General features: G+C 33.1%; 8 protein-coding genes and 2 pseudogenes across 10 annotated transcripts, besides 3 other annotated features; 7 read left to right on the top strand and 3 right to left on the bottom strand.

Moving 5' to 3' along the window:
- Window positions 1–8,197: part of a mobile genetic element that runs on past the window's edge.
- Window positions 2,937–3,431, top strand: TVAGG3_0896820 (organellar and viral DNA polymerase type B; the record flags this gene model as incomplete). Its single annotated transcript, XM_001325174.2, has 1 exon — window positions 2,937–3,431. The coding sequence occupies one exon, from the start codon at window positions 2,937–2,939 to the stop codon at window positions 3,429–3,431; it is 495 nt and encodes a 164-aa protein (XP_001325209.2).
- TVAGG3_0896810 (uncharacterized protein) lies at window positions 3,541–4,398 on the bottom strand (the record flags this gene model as incomplete). Its single annotated transcript, XM_001325175.1, has 1 exon — window positions 3,541–4,398. The coding sequence occupies one exon, from the start codon at window positions 4,396–4,398 to the stop codon at window positions 3,541–3,543; it is 858 nt and encodes a 285-aa protein (XP_001325210.1).
- Window positions 4,423–4,695, bottom strand: TVAGG3_0896800 (uncharacterized protein; the record flags this gene model as incomplete). The annotated part of the gene is made up of 1 exon (XM_001325176.1): window positions 4,423–4,695. The coding sequence occupies one exon, from the start codon at window positions 4,693–4,695 to the stop codon at window positions 4,423–4,425; it is 273 nt and encodes a 90-aa protein (XP_001325211.1).
- TVAGG3_0896790 lies at window positions 4,741–5,174 on the top strand (annotated as a pseudogene). Its single transcript has one exon. A coding segment is annotated over exon 1 (434 nt).
- TVAGG3_0896780 lies at window positions 6,063–6,772 on the top strand (annotated as a pseudogene). The gene has a single exon. A coding segment is annotated over exon 1 (710 nt).
- On the top strand, window positions 6,803–7,261 carry TVAGG3_0896770 (uncharacterized protein; the record flags this gene model as incomplete). The annotated part of the gene is made up of 1 exon (XM_001325177.1): window positions 6,803–7,261. One exon carries the CDS (start codon window positions 6,803–6,805, stop codon window positions 7,259–7,261), a length of 459 nt encoding a protein of 152 aa, XP_001325212.1.
- A 591-nt stretch (window positions 8,198–8,788) lies between the features above and the next one.
- Window positions 8,789–8,823: a mobile genetic element.
- A 177-nt stretch (window positions 8,824–9,000) lies between these two features.
- TVAGG3_0896740 (protein kinase protein) lies at window positions 9,001–10,182 on the top strand (the record flags this gene model as incomplete). The annotated part of the gene is made up of 1 exon (XM_001325180.1): window positions 9,001–10,182. One exon carries the CDS (start codon window positions 9,001–9,003, stop codon window positions 10,180–10,182), a length of 1,182 nt encoding a protein of 393 aa, XP_001325215.1.
- Window positions 10,183–11,287: 1,105 nt separating this feature from the next.
- TVAGG3_0896730 (uncharacterized protein) lies at window positions 11,288–11,554 on the top strand (the record flags this gene model as incomplete). The annotated part of the gene is made up of 1 exon (XM_001325181.1): window positions 11,288–11,554. One exon carries the CDS (start codon window positions 11,288–11,290, stop codon window positions 11,552–11,554), a length of 267 nt encoding a protein of 88 aa, XP_001325216.1.
- A 643-nt stretch (window positions 11,555–12,197) lies between these two features.
- TVAGG3_0896720 (uncharacterized protein) lies at window positions 12,198–17,666 on the bottom strand (the record flags this gene model as incomplete). The annotated part of the gene is made up of 1 exon (XM_001325182.1): window positions 12,198–17,666. The coding sequence occupies one exon, from the start codon at window positions 17,664–17,666 to the stop codon at window positions 12,198–12,200; it is 5,469 nt and encodes a 1,822-aa protein (XP_001325217.1).
- Window positions 17,667–20,190: 2,524 nt separating this feature from the next.
- On the top strand, window positions 20,191–21,327 carry TVAGG3_0896710 (uncharacterized protein; the record flags this gene model as incomplete). The annotated part of the gene is made up of 1 exon (XM_001325183.1): window positions 20,191–20,916. The coding sequence occupies one exon, from the start codon at window positions 20,191–20,193 to the stop codon at window positions 20,914–20,916; it is 726 nt and encodes a 241-aa protein (XP_001325218.1).
- Window positions 21,328–21,945: 618 nt separating this feature from the next.
- Window positions 21,946–22,401: part of a mobile genetic element that runs on past the window's edge.

Below are 22,401 nucleotides of genomic sequence, written 5' to 3'. Positions count from 1 at the left end.
GAGATGTTTAAAAGTGCTATAGAACAAGTTCGCAAAAGCTAACGATGTCATTCGTTCCATTGACGACAAACCAAAAGAAGGTGAGAGATGGTTAAAGAAAGATGAAGAGAATAGGAAGAGAAATGTGAAGTCAGGCAATAGACTCATTGACTTTAACATCGAAGCTTTAGATGAACCAAACAGAGACTACTTAACAAACATTTCGGTAAGGTTTTTCATGAGACTCTTAGAGAAGATTAAAATAAACTCCAACAAAGATGGATGGTATGTTATAAACTTGGTGGAAAGTATGAATGTTCTACGTTAAACCTCAATAATATTGGAACATTACTACATCAGCTCTTGAAGGAGAACTTTATATCAGAGATAGAAGCAAATGCTGCAGGTATTGTTGAAATGCACTATGACTTCTTCTTGACAAACATAAAGAATCTTACCGAAATAAAGATGTATGATTTAACAGAATATGAAGGCTTAACGATGTCAGATGTAAAGAAAGGAAAGCCACAGAAGCGACCATATAGAGATGAAAGCACACTGACAAATGACCAGAAAGCCATTTTGGAAGCTCTTAAGCAAACAGGAAACCCAGCACTTATAGAAAGCTTTTGGAAAGATAATGGTGAAAAGAAGTTTTATAAGAAGAGAAGCGGTCAGTTCTGGAAGTATCTTTGCACATTACCTATAAATCTTGAGCGCTACCAAATCTTCAATGAACTGAACAAAAGAACTGCAACACTTATGACAGAAGACAATTGTTTCGTTTATGCTTGCATTCAGGCTGGAGTAGATGGAGAGACTATTGACCACATGAGAGAAGTCATTCGTGTTAGAGACTTTCCTCAAAGTAAAGTACAAGAAATTTCTGACGCAACAGGTATAGCATTTAATGTTACCATTGGTTATTTCAATGACTCAAGACATAATGAAATAAAGAGATATATACCAAAAGAATGTGAAACTGCTCGAACTATTGACTTACTTCTTGTTGAAGACCACTACATGCTAAACGAAAAGATTACCAATGACAACATATTTCATTCGCAACTATATAGAAATCTTGAAGGAGTGTGGTGGAATGAACATTGAGAAACAGATGAAGATTTATACAAAGAGAGAGAAAAATATGTAGTTCGTTATGATAGAACAACACCGTTATGGGATGTTATGAAACATTGTGGGAGTGCAAATATTTTGAAACCTATTTCTTATGGAGAACTTTTCACATATACGACTGACTTATATAAACAGAACCTTGCACCATTTAAAGATTTGACATATGCTCCAAAGTATTGTGTACAACTGAAGAAGAAAGCAGAGTCAAAAGAAGTAAATAAAGCTAAATGTAAGTTCATTCCTGAGCATGTTTTTCTTTGCTGACTTTGAGTGCAGTACCGATGGCTTTCATAAAGCTTTTAACATCTGTTATGACAGTGAAGATGGTTCAGTGAGTGAAAGCATATGGGGTCAGAACTGTGCAACAGAATTTTTGGAACGACTTCCTGACAAGAGTTTAATATATTTCCATAACTCAGTTATGATATAAACTTCATCTTAAGACACATGACAGAAGTGAAAGGAACTCCCATCATTAAAGGTTCACGAACAATGCAAATAACTGGTTTTATATAAAGGACGGGCAATTATTATAAAAGACTCTACAGTGTTATAAATAAGAAGCTTAAACTATTTCCTGCTATGTTTAACTTACAAACAGGACCGAAAGAAGTATTCCATATATACTACTACAGCAGTACTTTGTTAGCAAATGACAACAGAACTGGTGTCATTTCTGAAGCTTGTAAGTTTATCCGGATGCAGATACATTCATGAAAAACATAGATTCCATCAAAGGTTGCAGAATAGATGAGAACCACTTCGACTTAGAAAAATATAGCACGTTTTATTGCAAACAAGATGTAAGAATTTTAAGAGAAGGTTTTGTTAAGTTCCGCAATGACTTATTGAAAGAATTTGATTTAAACGTTTATGACTACGTTAGTATTTGTTCAATTGCTAACAAATTATTTGAGAACAGAGTATACTTCCCGAATGGAAATCTTTATGACCTCTCAAATAAACCAAGAGAATTTATTTCGAGATGTATTCAAGGTGGAAGATGTATGCTGTCAGATAACATGAAACAAAAGAGTAAAGAGAAACTCATTGCTGACTTCGACGCTGTTTCATTATATCCATCCGCTATAGCAAGATTGTATACTTTAGAAGGAATTCCAAAGGTTATGAAGGATGAGATGCTAAGCACAGAGTATCTCATGAGACATTTATTCGATGACGACCAAAAGGAACCCATTGGTGAAAAGTTTATGTCTGGCTTCTTTGTTCTCATTAAGATAACAGAGATTGGAATACATAGACACTTTCCTTTAATAGTTTGTGACCCTGAACTAAATCCAGAACTTAACGTTCCCAGAAGTTCAAACACTTGCTGTTTAATGTATGTTGACCATATAACATTACAAGACCTCATAAAATATCAAGGTGTCAAATGTGAAGTGTTGCAAGGATACTATTACGATGGAAACAGAGATATTAGAATAAGAGATGAAGTAAAGAAGTTGTTTGAGTTAAGGTTAAAGTATAAGAAAGAAGGAAATCCTTTGCAAGAAAATAAAGCTCATTCTGAACAGTATTTATGGCAAAACTATTCTATCTCCTATTGAGTCAAAAATAACCATAGTAATGACAAAGATGCTATAAGATATGCCATCAGAAACTACAACCATATAGTGAAGTTCGAAGGTTTGGATGGTTCAGATAAAACTATTTTCAAGCTAACGAAAAGCATTTGCAGACACTTTAACTTCTGTCCACTTGGTGTTAACATTCTATCAATGTCGAAGAGAATAATGTGTGAAGTATTCTGTACTGCTGAAGACTTAGGAATGGACATCTTTTATAGCGATACCGACAGTATGCATCTCTACAATGAAGATATCCCTCGTTTAGCTGAAGAGTTTGAGAAACGTTATGGAAGAGTTCTCATTGGTAAAAACCTTGGTCAGTTTCATAGTGACTTCGCAGAAATAACACCTGGAAAACAAAGTTTAGCATACAAGTCAATATTTTGTGGAAAGAAGACTTACATAGACTTACTCACGAATGATTTAAATGAAGTTGCATTTCACTGCAGAATGAAAGGCGTGAAGCAAGATGTTATTGCTTTAACCGCTAATGAAATGTTTCCTGACTCTGTTCAGTGTTTCTATGATGAAGATAAAGGTTTAATGGTTCCGCAAGGAAAATTTGACAAAGACTCTGAGTTCAGTGTTATGAAGTTATATAAAGCACTTTATGACGGTCAAGAGATTGGATTTGACTTATGTAAGTCTTCTAGTCCTTGCTTTGCTGAAAAGTTTAACTTCTCAATAACGACTAAAACAAGCTTTATTCGTAAGTTGAAGTTCTGAGGTCATTTATTTTTGTCAGCAATGAGGTCATGAATGAGGTCATGAATGAGGTCATTTATTTTTGTCAGAAATGAGGTCATTCGTGATAAAAATAAAGCTAGCGTAGATTTTACAATACTGCGATGGTAGAGTTTAAGAGTTGTGCTTCAATGTAGAGACAGTCCTTATGGTCTGGAGGTAAGAACACTGGGCAGTTATGGTCATGAGTGGAGAACATGTCTATCCAAAACTCACGATTGAAGCCAGTTAATTTATAGTATTTAGGGTTAGGAAGTGGTGAAGTTCTTGTATGACCAATGAACTCATTTTCAACTCCCTTACTTAAGTTTGAATATAATATAGCTTGCTTTCTATCCCAAATGCCAGGTGTTACAATCTTTGAAAATTCATTTTTCCTCGGAAGCATTGCATCATAATTGAAAACATTTTTGAAGTCTTCATTGGGTTCAGAGATTTGAAATCTTATACGTAATGGATTTTCTTTCTTTTTAGCTACTTCATTGAATGGTGAATATATAACAAACTGACAGTCATGTGTTCCATCTTCATTTTCATTAAATTCATAATGAAAGTCTATAAGTTGTGGCTGACTACCTTCTTCTTTCAGTTGTGCAAGAAACTCACGTAAAGGCTGTAAAGTTTGTACTTCAATGTTGAACTTTTTCTCGAACATCTCATTAAATGAAATCATACATTGCAACAATGTTGTATCGTCTTTAAAGTATTTGTATATGTGAATGTTTTGGGCGCTTAAAGACTGTTCGTCATTTTCTATCTCGACTTGAAGTATAAAGTCAACCTTTCTGAAAGCACGTGTTATATACATAGATGTTATGCCAATGTACTTCTCTTCATTTATGTTCACAATCCAGTCTGTTGGAAACTTAAACGTTACTCTGTTCCCCTTTATTTTGACGTCAGGGTTTTCACTACTGAACGCAACAGATAAAGGTATTTGTCTATACATTTAGTTCGGATAAAAATAAACCATTTACTCTTTCTTTGCTTCAGCTTCTTTAGCTTTTTGTTCTTCCTTTGCTTTTGCTTCTTCTCTAGCTTTCTTCGCCAGCAAACGTGGGTTCTTTTGTCTTCCAGCAGCTAATGCAGCAAGTTGTTTTTCACTAAGTTTTCTCTTTGGTCTCTCTGGCTTTTGTTCTTGTTTTTGTTCCTTCAGTTCGGATAAAATTTGCTCACGAATTTCTTTCTTCAATGCTTCAACATCTATGACCCCTTGGGTCTTGTCCGTAGGGCTTGTCTGAGTCATTTGACTGCAGATAAAAAACAAAATTAAAACTTTAACCGATGTAAAATGAGCTTGTCAAAATCAGAGCGAGAGTCTATTATATTAAATGACGCAAGAGGAATACAACATCCTTTCTATTACGTAAGTCAGAGTAAAGATGGTAAAATATACGTAAGAAAAAGAAAGGTTCCATTAGCGAATGCAGAAAGCGACAACATTAAGGTGCATGGCAAGGGCGAAGCCACGAAGCCCATATAAAACCTTCTGTTCAAACTGAGCCACCAAAAGAACCAGAAGAAAAGAAGCCAGATGTACTTTCAATAACGAACCAAGAGCTTATTGCAAAGTTTGTGAATTTCATTGAAAAACAAACCGAGTCAAAGAACCCTGACCCACCAGTGAAAGAAGTTGAGACAAAAGAGAATGTACAGTTCATTGAAAATGTCAAGAAACAACTTCCACCACGAATGCCAAGAAGAAGAGTGAGAATAATGAAGTAAATAGATATTTTTATCCGAAGTAAATACATGCAGAACGAACAGTTAAACGAATTTACTCCAGCAGAGCATATTCATCAGATTCGCTCATATTTCGAGATCATAGACAATGCAGTTCAAATTGGTGACACTAATAGAAAATATTCTGACGCAAAGATTCCATCACAACCTGGAACTGCTAAAGATAACACATGGGTAACATTCAATCTCTCACCTCCTGGTGAAAATATGTTGGACCTTTACAATACATTCATTACGTATAAAATGGAAGGTCAATTTATTGTAGATAAAGAAATTGGTTCAGGTTCCAATAAAAAAACCCACCAGGATTTTGGATTGGTTTCGATGACGCTTTCTATGCAGTTGCTGGATATCAAATCCTTGCAAATGGTCGTATCGTATATTCTCAAGACAACGCAAGAGAAGAAGCATATATAACTTCAAACTCACAAACTACCGAACAAATAAAGAAAGTAGATGTTTTCTCAAAGACTCGACATGAAGATGTATGGAGTCATTCGGGAACATGCAGAACAGGACAAATTGTTAGTGGTCCAATTACAGCAGGAAATCATTTGATTTTAAGCTTCGTTTAAGAATTCCTGTTAGAAGATTCCTTCCATTAGAAGCTATAAGATTTATTCCTGCATTTGCTGGTAACATTCAGCTTAAAGTAAAGTTCAGTAGCGACGCCTTACAATGCACATCTATATCTGTAAATGATATCATTGCTTTCAATCCAACTCTTAAAGTTGCATTTGCTTCAGATTCAAATCCACCGACAAATAAATTTGTTCCATGGAATGAACCATTCACTTTGATAACGAAGGCAGTAGAAGCTAGTGGAACAGTTACTATTACAACTGTAACCCAGCAACTATTTCGAACAAGATGGATTTTAATGAATGTTTCATTCATCCAAAGTCATTCTCTTTAGACCCTAACATTTATACAGAACTTGTAGAACATTATACAAACGAGGCTTTATGTTTTCCTGTTAAAGTTATGGATTGGATTCCTATGGACGGTTCATTCTCAAAGAATACAGATAGTTCAAGTGCAACATTTACAGCAGCTTATACGCCTATTAATGTTAAAAGTATTTGGGCACTATTTAGAAAGAAAGACAACTATTATGTTAATTTTGAGAACCCTAAGTTTAAATATCTTCAGCTTTCATGGGAGCTTATGGAAATATGCCTGCAGAACCTGAAAAATCATATGGACCTGTATTTTATGAAATGGTTGCGAACGCTTGCAATACAAACAATGATATGATAGGATTTAATGAAGATGTTATGAGGTCATTGGTGGATGATGGTAGTGTGGAACATAAATGGGATAGCTATGACAACACACATTTCTTATGTGGTTTTCCAACAGAAGTGGACTTTTGCTTCCAGCAAGGTCAAACATCTACTGCTCCAATAACATACAAATTGTCTGTTAAAGGACCTATTGAACTAGCAACTGAAAATGTACCAAAGCCACTTATTGGATTTATGAGGGATTGTTGCTTTGCCATTCAGGTGCGTGCTAATGGCATACCAATAATAAGATTAGATGACTATAACTTAGCTGCGGACGACAGTGAGGAATAAAGGATGAACGTTTATTTTTAAAGCTTATAAATGAGTTCTTCATCAAGCTCTCGTGAACCTTCACCATCTATGAAACAAACTTTACCAAACGATTATGGAGCACCTATTGAATATTTCTTACGAGCTGCACAATGGCAAAGAGCAGTCTCACCAAGGTTAGGTGTTCCACCAGCTCCTGTCAAAAATAGCATTTGGTCAAGTCCTTATATAAGATATGGTCTCCCACTAGGTTTGCTAGCTACAGCAGGAGCAGTTATGATGTTGAAAAGAAATAAAGCAAATGTTGTAAATAATACTGAAGTAGCTGAAGTTAAACAAACTCCAACACATTCGCCAAAACCAGCGCCTTCACAAGCAAAACCTTCAATGACTCCTGAACCTATGGAAGTACAAACTCCTGTTCAAAAGTCAACTCCTAAACCGACTCCAACATTTAAACCAGAACCTACTCCTCAAATAAATCGTAAAACTCCTGCGTTTCCTTACTGAAAAAATAACGTTATTTTTATTTAATATTAAAATTTTTATTTGATTGAAATGACAAATAAAGTCACTGAAGCAATGAAACAAAAGTTTTTGGTAGAATACATTAAATCAGGAACTATTCCAGAAGGTTTTTACATTCATACTATGAAGGATGGTAGAGTTCAGTTTAGAAAGATAAAGCAACCATTAGATAAAGAAGGTATATTAAGGAGATTAAACTTCATGAGGACAACATTGCTGAACTTAGGAAGAAGTTAGAAGAGTTGGAGAAAGGAAGAGAGTTATAAAGCAATGAATTCAACAGGGTAGAAATGAGGGTAGAAATGAGGTTAGATCTAACCTTCTACCCTAAATTTAAATGGATGTTTTCATACGTGTGGGAGTGGTGATATCATTAATTTTTAAGTTTATTTTTTTTTATTTTTATATAAATGACGAAAACTATTGAGATAACAAACTACAACGGTCATGAGTTCAAGAATTTGTTCTTCGTTCCTCGTGAAAATACATTCTATCAGATACGAGGGAGAAAGGGTAAAGTTAGTTTGAGCGTTTATGAAGGAATGAAGAATGGAAAGTTTATACAAGCATACGATACAAACGGTAAGCGTGTTTCATTAGCTTTGTCAAAACTTACAGGTATAAACTATGACAGTGATTTTGACTCTGACGATTGGAGCGACAGCAGCGATACTGAAGAATATGAACTATTGTGTGAAGCACAGCAATGGGAAGAGTTGCAATACTTTTGTAAGTGAGAACGTTTATTTTTACAGTAGTAAGGTGAAGTGGTTGGCGGCTTTATAAATATTTAAGGTTAAGTTGGTGTTTGTGTTTGTGTTGTAAAATATACGTTAACGGTTTTGTAAAGTGTCAAATTCACAAGTATTGCGTACGGAGGAACGCAGTGCCTCCGTACACGAGACTTGTATACTAACTTTTGTAATACCAAAATATCTTACATTTGTGATGAGGAATTGGCGAATAATTTAAACAAAGGCGCATATAATACACCGAAATATTTGATTTTCGAAAAAATTTAGGTTTTTCAAAAATTAAATCTTTCATTTGTAATGTATGAATAAAATGTATGTATTTGATATAATTGACACATTCGAAATTTTTATTCTGAAAAAAATAATAAACAATTTTTGGCTTTTGTGATCTGATAATCTGTAAGAATAAATACCGACAAATTTTATTAATATTCATCGTAAAAGTATTCGGCTCTTGATGTAAATAAGGAATATTTTTTTCAAAAGTTGCTTTTGAAGACTCTTTTATCAAGTAGCTGCATTTATTCATTGATAAGAAAGTATGCTGTACCAAAAATCGATAATTCACCACATTAACGGCCAATTTTGTTTTGCATTTCGACAAAAAAGCTCCTTTTATATAACATTACTGGGCGAAAATTAGAGTATCTACGATGACAAAACAAAATACATCAACTTGATTTTTTGCCGAGAAAAATGTTTTTGGAGGTACCAAAATAGGTCGCGAAAAGCATTGGTTTTATTTAAGGTTATTTTTTCTGAGGGGGAGCTATCGTCTATAGGGCACCCTTAAAAACGTGCATCATCCAAAATTTTTTTCTTCCAGAGAGAATTGTTCCCGAATTGTCTATATAATCTTGGTATTATTTCCTCAAAATTTTTGGATCCAATATTCTCTGAAAAACTATGAAATTTTTCTGAACTTTCTCGATCAGCCACAATCCAATTTTTAATCATTAAGTAATAATGTTTGCACAAGATAATTTGACTTTTGTCAGGAAGCAAAAGTTTAGTATTCACAGAGCTAGTTCAGCAATCACGATATTTAACAATGCACATGCATTTGTTCGTGATTCGATTAGTTTTCATAACCCAATCTCACCAGAACTTGCCAATAAGAAGTACCCAACATGCATTTCAGAACAAGACAAATTAAACATTTTAAATTATAAAGAAATATACTATCTTCACAACAATTCCAATACAAACGAAATTATTGAAGACAATGGTTATATTTTCTTTAACTTTAATAAAGCAAATCATATTGTCTTTCGTTATGAACAGATAGAACTCTGCGGAAGAGGCTCTTTCGGCACAGTATTAAAATGTTTTGATCACAAAGAGAAAACTTATGTTGCCATCAAAATCATTGCTAACTCCGAGGAATATAACTCACTAGCTGAGCGAGAAGTCCGTTTTTTGGAGACATTATCTACCAACAAAGAGACACAATCGGAAACCCACATAATCGAATTAATAGATACATTCTCTGACTCCAAATTTACATATATAGTCACAAAATTCTACAAACAGAACTTATACGATTATATCAAATCGAAATTTGTTGCTGGAATTCCATTCCGCGACATCAGACACATAGCTAAATCTGTTGCTAAAGCAATGCAACTCATCCACAGCTGTGGAATTATCCATTCCGACTTAAAACCAGAAAATATTATGCTTGAAGGCACAAACCCATATATTATTGACTTTGGCTGCTCATCTTTTGATGATGAGTGCACATCCGATACAGTTCAAGGCTTATACTATAGAGCTCCTGAAGTAATTTTCAACAATGGCTACAACTCTTCCATTGATGTTTGGTCATTCGGATGCCTCCTATTCGAATTGATCACAGGAACACCATTGTTCGAAAGCAAGAACGAAACAGACCTTATCCGCCAAATTACAAAAGTTCTTGGCGATCCATCACAAGAATTAATTAATTCCTCAAAAAAGATGAAGAGATACTGGTTCAGAAAACAGATCCATGTTGATAATGACGAATCCCAAAAGAATTCTTTTCTTGGAGAATTTCTTGGAAATACAAACACTGAAATCATTAGTGTTATCAGTGCTTGCCTTAAATGGGATCCTAATGAAAGACCAACATTCAATGAGCTCCTTGAATATCCATTCTTTAATTGAATGAAAAAAATTTATATTATTGTTTTTATATATTAGTAAATCATGTATATTATGTTAGTTTTACAAACATAGATTTATTTTTCCCATCTCGCATCGCAAATTAATGCGAAACAAATGAATTTTATTTTGACGGTCTGACGGTAAGTTCACCTTAAATATTTTTTATTTTATTTTTATTTTTAAAATCAAATATATTTCCAAAATGATTCCACAAAAATTTTTGCCAAAATTCTCAATTTTGAATTTATCGTCATAGCACGCCAGCAAGGTGTTAACACGCGAGAAACCATCAGACTGTGAGATTGTTAACTATTCACCCTCTAGTAGAGAAATATGACGTACTGTATTTGCTCAGAATGAGTACAATAGAGAAAAGAGATATTTTAACATATAGACATATAGACTTGATATTATATTTCTAAGTCTATTAAGATAGTCATTATGATAAATTTCTGAAATATGATACATCTAAGAGTTTTATTGGAAGATCAGGAATAAGAGTTTTATTTCAACCTGACAATGAGTAAACTCAAAACTGATTTCAGGGCACTTATTCGTTTATGAAGTTGATGGTCCATAAATTGATAAACAATCTGAAATTGGATTTTATGGACCGTTTATGCAGAATTGATTTTGGATGGATTATTTTGTGTTTTTGTATGATTGTGCTGATGTTTCACATAATAAAACAGAAACGGATAAACAGTTTCATAAAAATCAAAAAATAAAAATTCTGCATAAAATATATATGATACAGACAACTAATTAATAATATACAGGAAAAGTCCTAGAATTCCGGATAAAATTTTGAAATAAATAAAAATCTTATCATCCTTCATGAATATTCATTTTAATGAATTAAGAATAAATACGAATGGCAAATTTTTCTTTCAACATAAAATCCTTCCTTTCAATTTATCTGATGACAATTCAAATTTATGATATTTGTCAAAATAAAATTTATATGATCATCTATTGATGCTGAATCATTTTTGATTTTTCGCATAAAATTTTTCAAAAATCAAATTGACGTATAATTGGTATTTATGCATTATTGTTAATTGCTCATAAATTCTTTCAGTGTTGAAATATCTCTCAATTTTTTATGGCAGCGGTTACAACAAAAATCAAAATGACTGAACCACTCGTGGTTGTTCGCAATCCTCAAATCATGGAAAGAATGAGACAGCGTCGCCAAAGCTGTGCAGTGGATGATGAGAAATTCAAAATTGATCATCACCATCATCACAAACATCATCGTAACAGTACAACAATCTTATTGGATAAGTTTGATGAGCATCAGTTGCCTGAAATACAGGCACTATTAGCTGCAGTGCGCAAGGCCGCTGAAGCAAGAAGGAAGCGTTATTGAATGAAAAATCAAGCTGATTAGTTTTCAATCAAACCATGCGGATTGTTTTTATTATTGTTTTGTTTATAAATAAACGGATTTTCTTGTACTCATATCATTTTTCAAGTTTCAAAATCAATATTCAATTTTTGCCAAGTTATATGTCAAATCTACACTAGGTGTTCATTTGCATATGTCCTGTTTTCTGTTCTATATATTTACTAATATAACTACCAAAAGAATATTACAACAATCCCTAGCAGTTAAAGAAAAGATACATTCAATTGATTATAGAAACTAAATACTATTGGATAATATCTATTTAGGACCGATTCATCTACAAATCAATCTAATATAACCATGATAAATCATAATTAAATAAATTTCATTTTGGAACATTATGATGCATAATTTCAAGAATAGCTCCTGTAGCGTATTTCATTGCTCGAGTTGTATTACGAATAGTTTTAACCCCATCATCTGTTTGTATTAAATTTGCATTTCGTTACTGAACTACATCATTATTGAAAATAACTACTTGTATTATTATAATTTTGCATAACTGTTATAGTGTTTGTCGAACAAAAATTTGAAATTCACGAAAATAATTAACAAATATTTAGAACAATAAACAAAATAAAATGGTAACTATAAAACATAAACGCTAAGCAAACCTTCCTAAGTCTGCAATATTCAGTACAGATTGTAAATCAGGTAAAACGTTGATACAATTGTACCAAGTAGAGAAAGGCTCAATTTTAGCCTTCTCAGGGATATAATTAGCATCTTCCAAGTCAACAACTTGCAAAGGAGGGCAAGTTTTATAAGAATCAAATGCTCCATTATAATAATTCCAAACAACATTTTCTATGTAAACACTCGTCTGTATTTCCGGAAATTCCTTCGTTTTCTTCATTGAACCAACTTGCGAAATTGTTGTCACTTTTGCACGAACGGCACTTTTTAGGAAAACCGTCGCTGAATCTACCAAAAATTCATCTCTAGTGTTTACAGCCTGGAGAAGAGCGATCTGGATGCCTGGTGTTTTCTCGGAAACGTGGAATTTATCAAGCATTGCCGATAAAAGTAAGTAACTCGCTTGTGCTTCAGTAGAATCACCGTATTTAGTGATTTTTGCAAAGAAAGCAGCAGCATCTGAGATGTTCTTTTGGGATAGTTCAGTAACTGCGTGCCAATAGAACGTTCTGATGTATTTATCAGAAGTTGTGTTGATCAACATCTTCAAAGAAGTATCTTCAGCGGCCGCGAACACGGATTGGTACTTGCTCTTGTCTCCGCGTTGGTTCCAGACAAGAGGAGCTAAGCAAAACTGGATGAAAGGCAATAATATTTGACACCACTGTGGTTTCTTAACGAAACAGACACAAAGAACTCTTCTTACAATACTCAGTGATGATTCTGAGTTGATATTCGTCAGAATAATCAATAATATATTGCTGAAATCCATAGATGTCAATAATTCTTCTTTTTCGAACGCTTCTTTTACGGATAACAACGATGCTGAGTATATCGGACTCAACTCATCATCTGTGCATGCTAAGAATGAGCTTGTTATCTCTAATAACTTCATATTCAAGTTACTTTTGAGAAGCATGAGTCCGCTTGAGATAATAACGATTCCATACAGCTTTTCTGAGATAAATCCGTTGTTTGCTGTCATCAAATAGTTCAAACCGTTTTCATCCAAAACGGTTGTTGTAGAGTTATGTAAACTCTGAGCGAATCTTATCAAAGTCATAGCAATTGCCTCGTTTTCGTCCTCGTTGAGAGGTATTTGCAGGACATTGAGTAAGGCAAAGGCAGACGCTGATACAGGTAAGTCCAAACAGCACAAAGCCCACTTCAAGAGCATATCTTTCACTTGTACCATCTGTTCCTGACTGAAAGAGCTGTACCAATCAACAATCTGTTCAGGCCTGTGACCAGAAACGATGCCGCGAGTTAATTGGTCGGCGTGAGTTTGAGGGAAATTAAGGTAAAGGTGCTTGGAATTGGCGTTTATGGCCTGTTTGGTGATTGCCGACATCAATTCTTCGCATTTGTCCTTAAAGATTGGCCCTGTTATCAAAGCAAAAGCTAATATCAAATGTCTATGAGCCAAAATATCATCGGAGCCTTCGTCGATCAGCTGCGTTAATATTTCGATTGATACTTTCATGGTCTTCTTGAAGTCAAACTGCTGTTTTATGTAAGATGCGTTTAATGCGAACCAAGATTCAACTCTCGTGACAGCCAAGAGGTGAGGGGACAATGTAGAGCTCATAACTGTCAATACAAGTGTCAATGACGACAAAGTTTGAGGATATAAATCCTTTTTCACGTTAATTACGTATAATAAGTTGGCGAATGTCGTCAGAGCGTTGTTTGGAGAGCTGCTGGCCATGCCTGCGATGACTGCGGCCACTGCGGAGCTGAGTGGATCTGCACATCTCAAACTAAGTAAAGAGGAGATGAACGTGTAAGGTGTATAGCATGAGAGCATGCGAGGGCAGTTGTTAATAAGCGTTGATTTTGAGGAAAGATCAGCAAATTTCAACCATGGCTGCAATAAATTGAGTAATTTTGGAATTGCGATATCTTTTCCACGTTCTTGTGTATCAATGTTTGCTAAAACAACTGAATTTCTTCGATTTATCGCTTGTGGATGGAATTCTTTTTCCAAATGAAAAACAGCAGAGATAAACAGCTCCGACATCTGTGTGAAATAGTTTGATAGACACTGTGAAAGCAAACTTACTGATAAATCAATGTCAGAATACGAACTGCAGACACCAGATTTGTATTCTTCCAATTCCGCGATGAATCTCTCTGTTTCCTCCTGGGAATGTCCTTGAGAATACGTTCCAGAAGTGATACAGAGAAGGAGATTGAAGCCTTTCTCGCGTAAACTCTCATCTCCAAACGAAATCGCGGTGAATCCAACAGCAAGAAGCTTTCCGAACAAGAAACTGATCTGCTCGTTGCATATCTTCTCAGATGTACGCATTGTTATGTCGAACTGGTTGCAAATCGCCTTCAATCTGGATGATAAATTCACTGATTGGTCGACAAATTTTCTCAGAAGAGTGGAAAAGTGACTGGCAAGGATATTTGTGGAGAATTCTGTGCCGATAAAGAAAGGTAAAATACTTTCTGCCATTTCATCGGAAATATTTCCGAAGAAAACCCATTGTGTTAATGCATATTCAGCGCACATCTTCGGCCAATCCATATCAATGGACGTCATGTTGTAAATAAAAGTGAAAACTGAAGTATCGCAACATTCATGTTCGAAATTAGTTGGAGGAGAGTAACAAAGACCGAAAATACCTCTTCTTGGAGAGTTGTAGATGTAAATCAGCTTCTTAAATATGTTTCCAAGGGCAGCCAAGAACATAGAAATGGAAAACAAAGGCATTAGAGAGTCAGCTGTCTTGAAATATTCATTCTTGATAGTATGAGATGGTATTTCTGGGACAATTCCTTTCCTGTAGTACTTCAAAAGATTATCATGGAAATATTTGAAGCCAGGAGTGTATTTTTCTGCCTGCATCGTGCAGAACTCGTCATTAAGAGACAGAATATAAGCGAGAGAACACGCTGCTGCTTGTCCTCGTGGGTGATGATTGGCCAGATTTCGGAAAATTGCATCTTGGTCTTTCATTTGAACATGAGAAATCGCAAGAGCGAAGTAGAAATCTGTGTTTTGGTTGGGATTTATCACTCCATATGCTGTATTCATGATTGTATCGGGAATTGAGGAACAAATAGCTCTGAAACATAGAGTTAGACAATAGAAATATCCATTAGATATCGTTAGAAGTGTATCCGGACATGTATCAATTGATTCTAACAATTGTGACTCTAATTGTTGATCTTTCTTATGTAAGACCATGCAAAATGCAGCAAAGTATATGAAATAAAGAGCATTGTTCGATGAATTTGCAATATCTTTGAAAGATAAATCAATATCCGATAATTCTTTGCTTAAACCAACTCCAACGAACATTGCCGCTCTTTTCTGACCAAGTTCTGATATTTTATTCCTATTGGTAACGATAAATTTTGCAAATTGGCTGGATTCTTGAATTATCTCAACCAATTCCAAAGCTTTCGTTCTAGCGGCGAATGATTGTTGCAGAAGGCCGTAGAATATGAGCTTCTCGATATCAGCCATTGCTTGGAAAGACAATTGATATCTGAGAACCGGGATAATAATGCAAAGAGCGGATAGATTCAGAGTGATTTTCGGAGCGGTCAAAAATTCCTTAGACAGGCTGAGCTTCAGGATTGTGCTAATAATGATTGGAGAAAGGGGAAGAAGTTTTAATATGGAATACTGCAAAGCCCAAAGAGCTTTGTTACCGATATCAATATTAGGATGGACCAATAAGCTGATGAGTGACTTCAGAGAAGGCATTTCGTTGACTCCACTCTGATATGCAAATGTTATGTAGTTAATCAACGAATAAATCAATGATTTGTTATCGTCATATAATTCTGGATCGGGTTGTTTCTCATCATCTGCCTTTACAAATGAACTTTTCTCTAAATAATAAATTTGTTTTGTATATGTTGAAATTTTTCTTCTCCAATCGGCCAAATGCATACTAATATCAGTAGGAATATCGATTGTCATATTGCATTTTGTCTCCTTAAACGAAATAAACGCATTTGAAAGTTCATTTTGTCCAATATAGCTATCTAGAGGGTTATTGTTGCAGTTTGTCAATGAGGTATATTTATATGATGATTTGCAATTGACTCCAATCAAGTTAAATGACTTTACGTATCTATCAATATTATCTTCAACGGCAATACGCTTTGCAACTGATTGTAGGTCTTTGTATTCACCATGCATCAAGAAATAACTCATTTCGTCGAAGAAAAGAGAAGCGCAATAGTCCTTTTTCGCTTGGAGACTCTTTAAAAGCGTTTGGAAGTCAGTAATACTGACATGCGATATCTGGATGATGAATCCATGGAATTCTTTGGGGAATTGGATGTAATCTTTCATAGAATTGTTGATATATTGAATACATTTTCTGCAAATCTCGTTTGCTTTAGGAGAATACTCCCATTTCGAAATAGTATCGGGTATCTGAACATCGGTAGTGAAGTTTTGGCCTCTAACGGCTATTGTCATCGCTTCTAATCTGATTTTTGGATTCAAATTTGGGGAATAAAGGTATTCTATGGGTTTGTCAAGGAAAGATGATAACAATGTAATTACTTTGATCGAGTTCCGAACGTTTGAATCCTTTTCTATGTAGACAAGAATTAAATTGTAGATATTATTAATTCCTTCGTTAGTTTTTAGTTCCGGAAGTACGGATAACAATTGTCCAAAGACATTGTAAAGTAATAATGCTAGTAATTCTCGTTTCGAAGAGTCACTTATCGCTGATTCGAATCTTGTTTCAATAATTTTGAGAAAATTGAGTAGATCTTTGTTGATTTCGGATTCTTCATCGAAAATTTTGACTTGCGAACAGTATACAGCGAAGAAATATGAAATTTCGAACGTAGAGTCCAATTCGCAGTATAAAATGTTGTAAGTTGTTGCTGCAGGAGCATGTACTGATATTTCTGCAGCGACGCTGCACCATGGTTCAGCTAAAAGTTTAATAATTTGCTGCATTTTTTCTGGATAAACAGAAGCATCGATGTTCATGTTATAAATTGAGCCCATTAAGAAATCCATATCTGATCTTTCGAATTTCTCAATTCTACGGACAATGTTTGAAATTAAACTCGCAAATACGCGAGCAAATAGGTACATCATCAAATATTTAATAATTTCGTTTTCCCACTCTTCGCGGTGAAGAAATGTGCAGCAGAAATTTGTTGATAAATCCTCTGGATAAGAAACTTGAGTAAATTGTGAATATCCGTACATTTTATCAAGAATCTGGAAGCTTTTAATTGGATACTCTGATCCAGCAATTGCTGCAAGATCAATACATCGATTCAACTCGTTTGTATCGAAGTTTATTGTCGGTAGAAACTCCAGAAGGGATGCGAATGAATCTGGCTTAAATGACGAAGATATATCATCAAATAATCCAATAACATGAAGAGAAACAAGCTCTAATTGGGATGTAAAAATGTTTTCTTTATCCAAAGAGCTCATTCAATTTTAAAAAGTGACATCATATATAAAATCTGCCGGATGTGGTTGTTAACATTATGCTGCCATAATTGCAACTCTTGAATAATCTCGAATAAATTACAGAATCTCTATTATCGCCTCTGTTTGTTATTCCACTCAAACATTATCAATTTAAAGATTTGCTGTGTAATATTTAAAAATATAGCTGTGTATAATTTGAATTTGCTATGAGTTTGTTGATTTCATGCATAACATCCTCTCTTTTCAATATATAAAAAATATTCATTATATATAATTCTTATTAAGCTGAAACTATTTATATTAGCTTATTACAATGAAAAATAAAGATTTTTCAATTCATGTACACTTCGGTATGAGGTAATTTCTTTCCATTCGCAAACAGAACAACAATGAATAGCAATATAAAAATGAAGAAATAAAACTTTTTTTTCGAATGGCTTCTTTTGAATTGAAAAGTTTTCTCATTTCAATAAAGGAAGATGTCACCAAGCTATCTTGATTGAACCATTTCTTATGTGATATATAATGGTGTGCATTTCACTATTCTCTTGCCTGATTTCAACTATTTGAATTTGATTTGTTAAATATCAATGTTTATCTAATTTCAATAATAATGACAAGGAAAAACAAAATGCATGCAAGGAAAGAAGAAACAAAAGAATATATTCTAAAATATGGGCGACTTACTGCATATCATAAAGCATTAGAACAAGAAAAATGACAAATGAAAATGCACCATTATTTGTGCTTATTATGAGCAGATATTCAGAGTCAAACTGGCGGGAGATGAATACATATATAGGAGCTAACTCGTTCATTAAAAATGTTTCTTGCTTGAAAATGTGGAAGAAAAGCAGCTCATCTGATAACACATATATTCTAATTTATAAATGGAACGGTATGCGCTTAATTTATATGGTATATAATATATACAAATTAACAAAATGCTATTTCCTTCTCCTTCTAATTGTTCATGTCTTGACTTGGGAGATAAAGTTAGAATTTCAAAAAGAATGCATGTTACACAATTTTGCTATTAAAAAATAATATACATTTTTGTCAAATGGAGAGATTCAGAGAGTAAATGATGATGCGTCACTTTTTCAAATTTGGAGAAGATTATTTTCCACACGAAATCCTTACTTGGCTTGATTTTAATGGAGCCTCAAATAAGAAAACAATAGGGTTGCAAATTTGGAAGCACAGCATAAATTTGGAAGAGAAAAAATTCATTTTTGGAAGATTTTCTGGAAGTTAAAAGATTATATGAATATTCATTTGTTGTTAAGATTTATATGATATGTAATGCTTGTTCATAAGATAAATATGCTTGTATGATAAATAATTAAATTATTTCTATAATCACTATATCTAACTTTAATTGATATTGATGAAATTTACTATATTTCGAAAGGTATTGAATATTCTTTATAATACAAAAGAAAAGGAAGAAATCAAAACAATTTCATTTACAAATGTTTATATAATTGGTAATCTAAAGAGTTAAAACATAATATTAAAGATATAAGATGCAATTCCTGCACTGTGGTTTTCAATCTCTTCTTAGGAAGCAAAATAAGATTCCAAATTTTGGGAATCTTTCTTTCAATCAACTATAATGTGTACATGAAATATTGTGAATGACCTCTTTATAGCATGCATGAAATAGTGAATTTTTATTTACTTCCAGATCAAGAAAAAAATGTAAACAATTCAAATTAACTTCCAAAAACTTTTTCCTATATTCAATTTTTTGATACCAAATATGTTCAATATACTATTTTATGCATTTTTATTAAAAATTATTTTACAGCTTCAAAAAACTTCTTCTTGAATTCAATTTTTTATAATGAAATGTTGTAGAATATCGTTTCTAAATGCACTTTAAAACATATTTTTATAACTTCCAAAAAGTGAACGTTACTTCCAGCCCTTGAATTTTCTCCAATTCTCTCTCAAATTTAATAAGCCAAGAATTTTGGAAACTTCCAAAGGAAATTTCCAGACAACGATTAGGTCATTAGCATTGCTAATTCTTAAAGATGCTCAAATCATGGTTTAAATGGCTCAGTATATATTATCGTATGTATTGGCTGTTATGAAAGACACCGAAAAAATTCCAAAAAAGTTCTGGATTTCAAAATGTAAAGTAAAAAAATAATTTTTTTATAATTGTCTTTTAGAAGTTGTGTTTTTTGAGATTGGAAACTTCTCACTTTTTTTCCAAATTTGCAACCCTAAAAACATTGATTCATTGTAGTTAGACCGAGAAATTGTGAATAAATTTTGAATCTGAATTTTTACTATGCATCGTATATTTTTTATTTTTACATTATCAAAATGTAAGCAAACGCGTTTTCTCACAATTTTGAGAAAGAACACAATAAATTCAATTTGAACTTAGTACATTGATATCGATTTTTTAAAATTATATAACCAACAATTATTGTTTTTATTTTTATTTTTATTTTTTTTTTCTGATTAATGAAAAATTGTTTAGAATTCAATTAATTCTAAAAATTAAATGAGCTTTTTTATATATTTACACCTTACTAGATCAATCAAGAAGATCTCTTCCATCAATGTTACATCACGGCATTACTCTGGGAGTATTTCAAATTTCACTGATTTGTTTACAGCAATGCGAGAACTTTATGAAGAAGAAAATTTAACGAAAGCAGGATTTTTAATAGCTAAAAACTCAACTTCCATTTATGGTTATGAAAATGACCCAAGTGCAGGTCGTACGACAATCGATTCAATATTTTTGGATCCCGTAAAATATGCTGGGTTACGCTTTCTTACACAATTAAATGATCCTATTATGGAGATATCTTTTGATTTTCTCTCTTCAAAAGTATTTCTTGAAGGATATACAATAACATATTCGAAAAAAGTCAGATTTATGCATCATTATCAATTATTTGGTGAAGCATCGCCAAATAATTGGGTAATCATTGATGATCGTGTATCATCACAAAGTCAAGATCTTGTAGAGTTGGGTCAAATAGGTGATGAACCTCTCAATTGGGCAGTCCATTACTCTCTCCCTACTCAAAAAAGAAATTATTCTAAGTTTAAATTGAAAAATCTTGACACAAATATGGGTGAATTTGGTGGAGCTGATGTAGTTCTCTCCAAACTATTGTTTTTTGGAACACTATATCCGGGTAAAATAATGTATACAGCAGAAAAGGTCAAAAGAAAGGATCAAATGCTATTTAATTTTGCAATGTTCTCTAATTTTTAAGGGGAATAAAAATTTTTCCATGTTTGATATTGTTTACATGATATTCAAGTGTTATCATTAATTCTCCATTACACATTAATATAATGATGGCAGTTTTTTGAATAAAAAAAAATTATAAAAGTAGTTAATACAAGAAAATGTTTAAATCTGAATCAGATCCATATGAAACACATATATCTGTGAAATTTATAGATAATCAAATTTTATATTTTTGATTTGATTGGATTTAACTCCTTCCTCTAATAATTAACATGGAAATGGTTAAATTGTCATACAGATTCAATTCAAATATTGCAAATCCGATAAAAATCGATTTACACAATTATCGTGATTCAATCCGATACAATAGAATTTTCGGAATAATGGCTATCAATAAGATTATAATGTGATAGAATAAAAAGTAGGTTTTTAGAAATTTTGCCAATATTGAAACTGTTAACATATGTCATTCTTTAGAGGATGTATTCACTAGAAAAATGGAGAACTAATGTTTGGATGCGCATAAAAAAATAAAAAGTTAAAGAATTTTATGTTGACAAGTAAATTATATAGATTCTATAATTTCAAATTTAATCTTAGTGGCGGATGAGTTCCTAAAGCCGCTAATTAAGATTTTTCAAGGCATCATTTAAAGTTCTCGGAAATTTTGAAAGGAGGAGATATAAAATTTGAATATTCATTCACAAATATTTGTGTAATATATCAAAAAATAGGTATTCAAATTGTTTATCATTTTAAATGCAATTAATTCTAAATATAACTCGTCATCTAAGTCATTAAACGACCAATCGTTTGGATTTCATACTTTGAAAAATCTATTTCAACTAATATTATTGCACACATTAATCCTAGTAATTGTCAATTGAAGTAAATTTTGTCACCCATTTGAATTATTTCTTATTCAATTTTTTATGATCTTCTAGTATTTGCCTAGTTATTGAACAAGCATATCATGAAATCTAATTAAATTGAAATATACCCTTAATTGAATACATTTGTCAAAATTCATATTTCAATACATTTTTATCAGAGTGCTGGACAAATTTGCCAAGTGTCACTTTTCAATAACCTTAAATTACGTTTTTCTAATTTTAAAAATAACCTTAAATTATATTTGAAGAAATTATGTCTATATGATATATGTTTTATGCTAGAATCTTGGAGTTTTCATGCACTACACAAGAGCTCCAAGGTTCCAAGAGTGAATGCTCAATAGCAATTATAGAGATGTACCTTTTCAAAATGACTTTTACTGATTAAATTTAATCAATAGAAGACATTTTGAAAAGGTACCTCTACAATTAGATATACAAGAGATTCAATGCTTCATTTCAGATAGATTTGAAACTTTGAAACTCTTGGTAGATTTTGAGTGAATGCTGACAATCATCTTTGAGAAGGTTTTCTTAAAGAAAACCTTCTCAAAGAGGTTTCTCAGGAGCCCTGAGGCTCCCTTTCGTAATGATTGGGAGCCTTGGGGCTCCT

The sequence above is a fragment of the Trichomonas vaginalis genome, chromosome VI (genome assembly GCF_026262505.1).
Source record: "Trichomonas vaginalis G3 chromosome VI, whole genome shotgun sequence".
In the NCBI taxonomy this organism is placed as follows: Eukaryota; Parabasalia; order Trichomonadida; family Trichomonadidae; genus Trichomonas; species Trichomonas vaginalis.
Note: the sequence above shows the minus strand (reverse complement) of the source record. Positions and strands in the feature narration are given on the sequence as shown.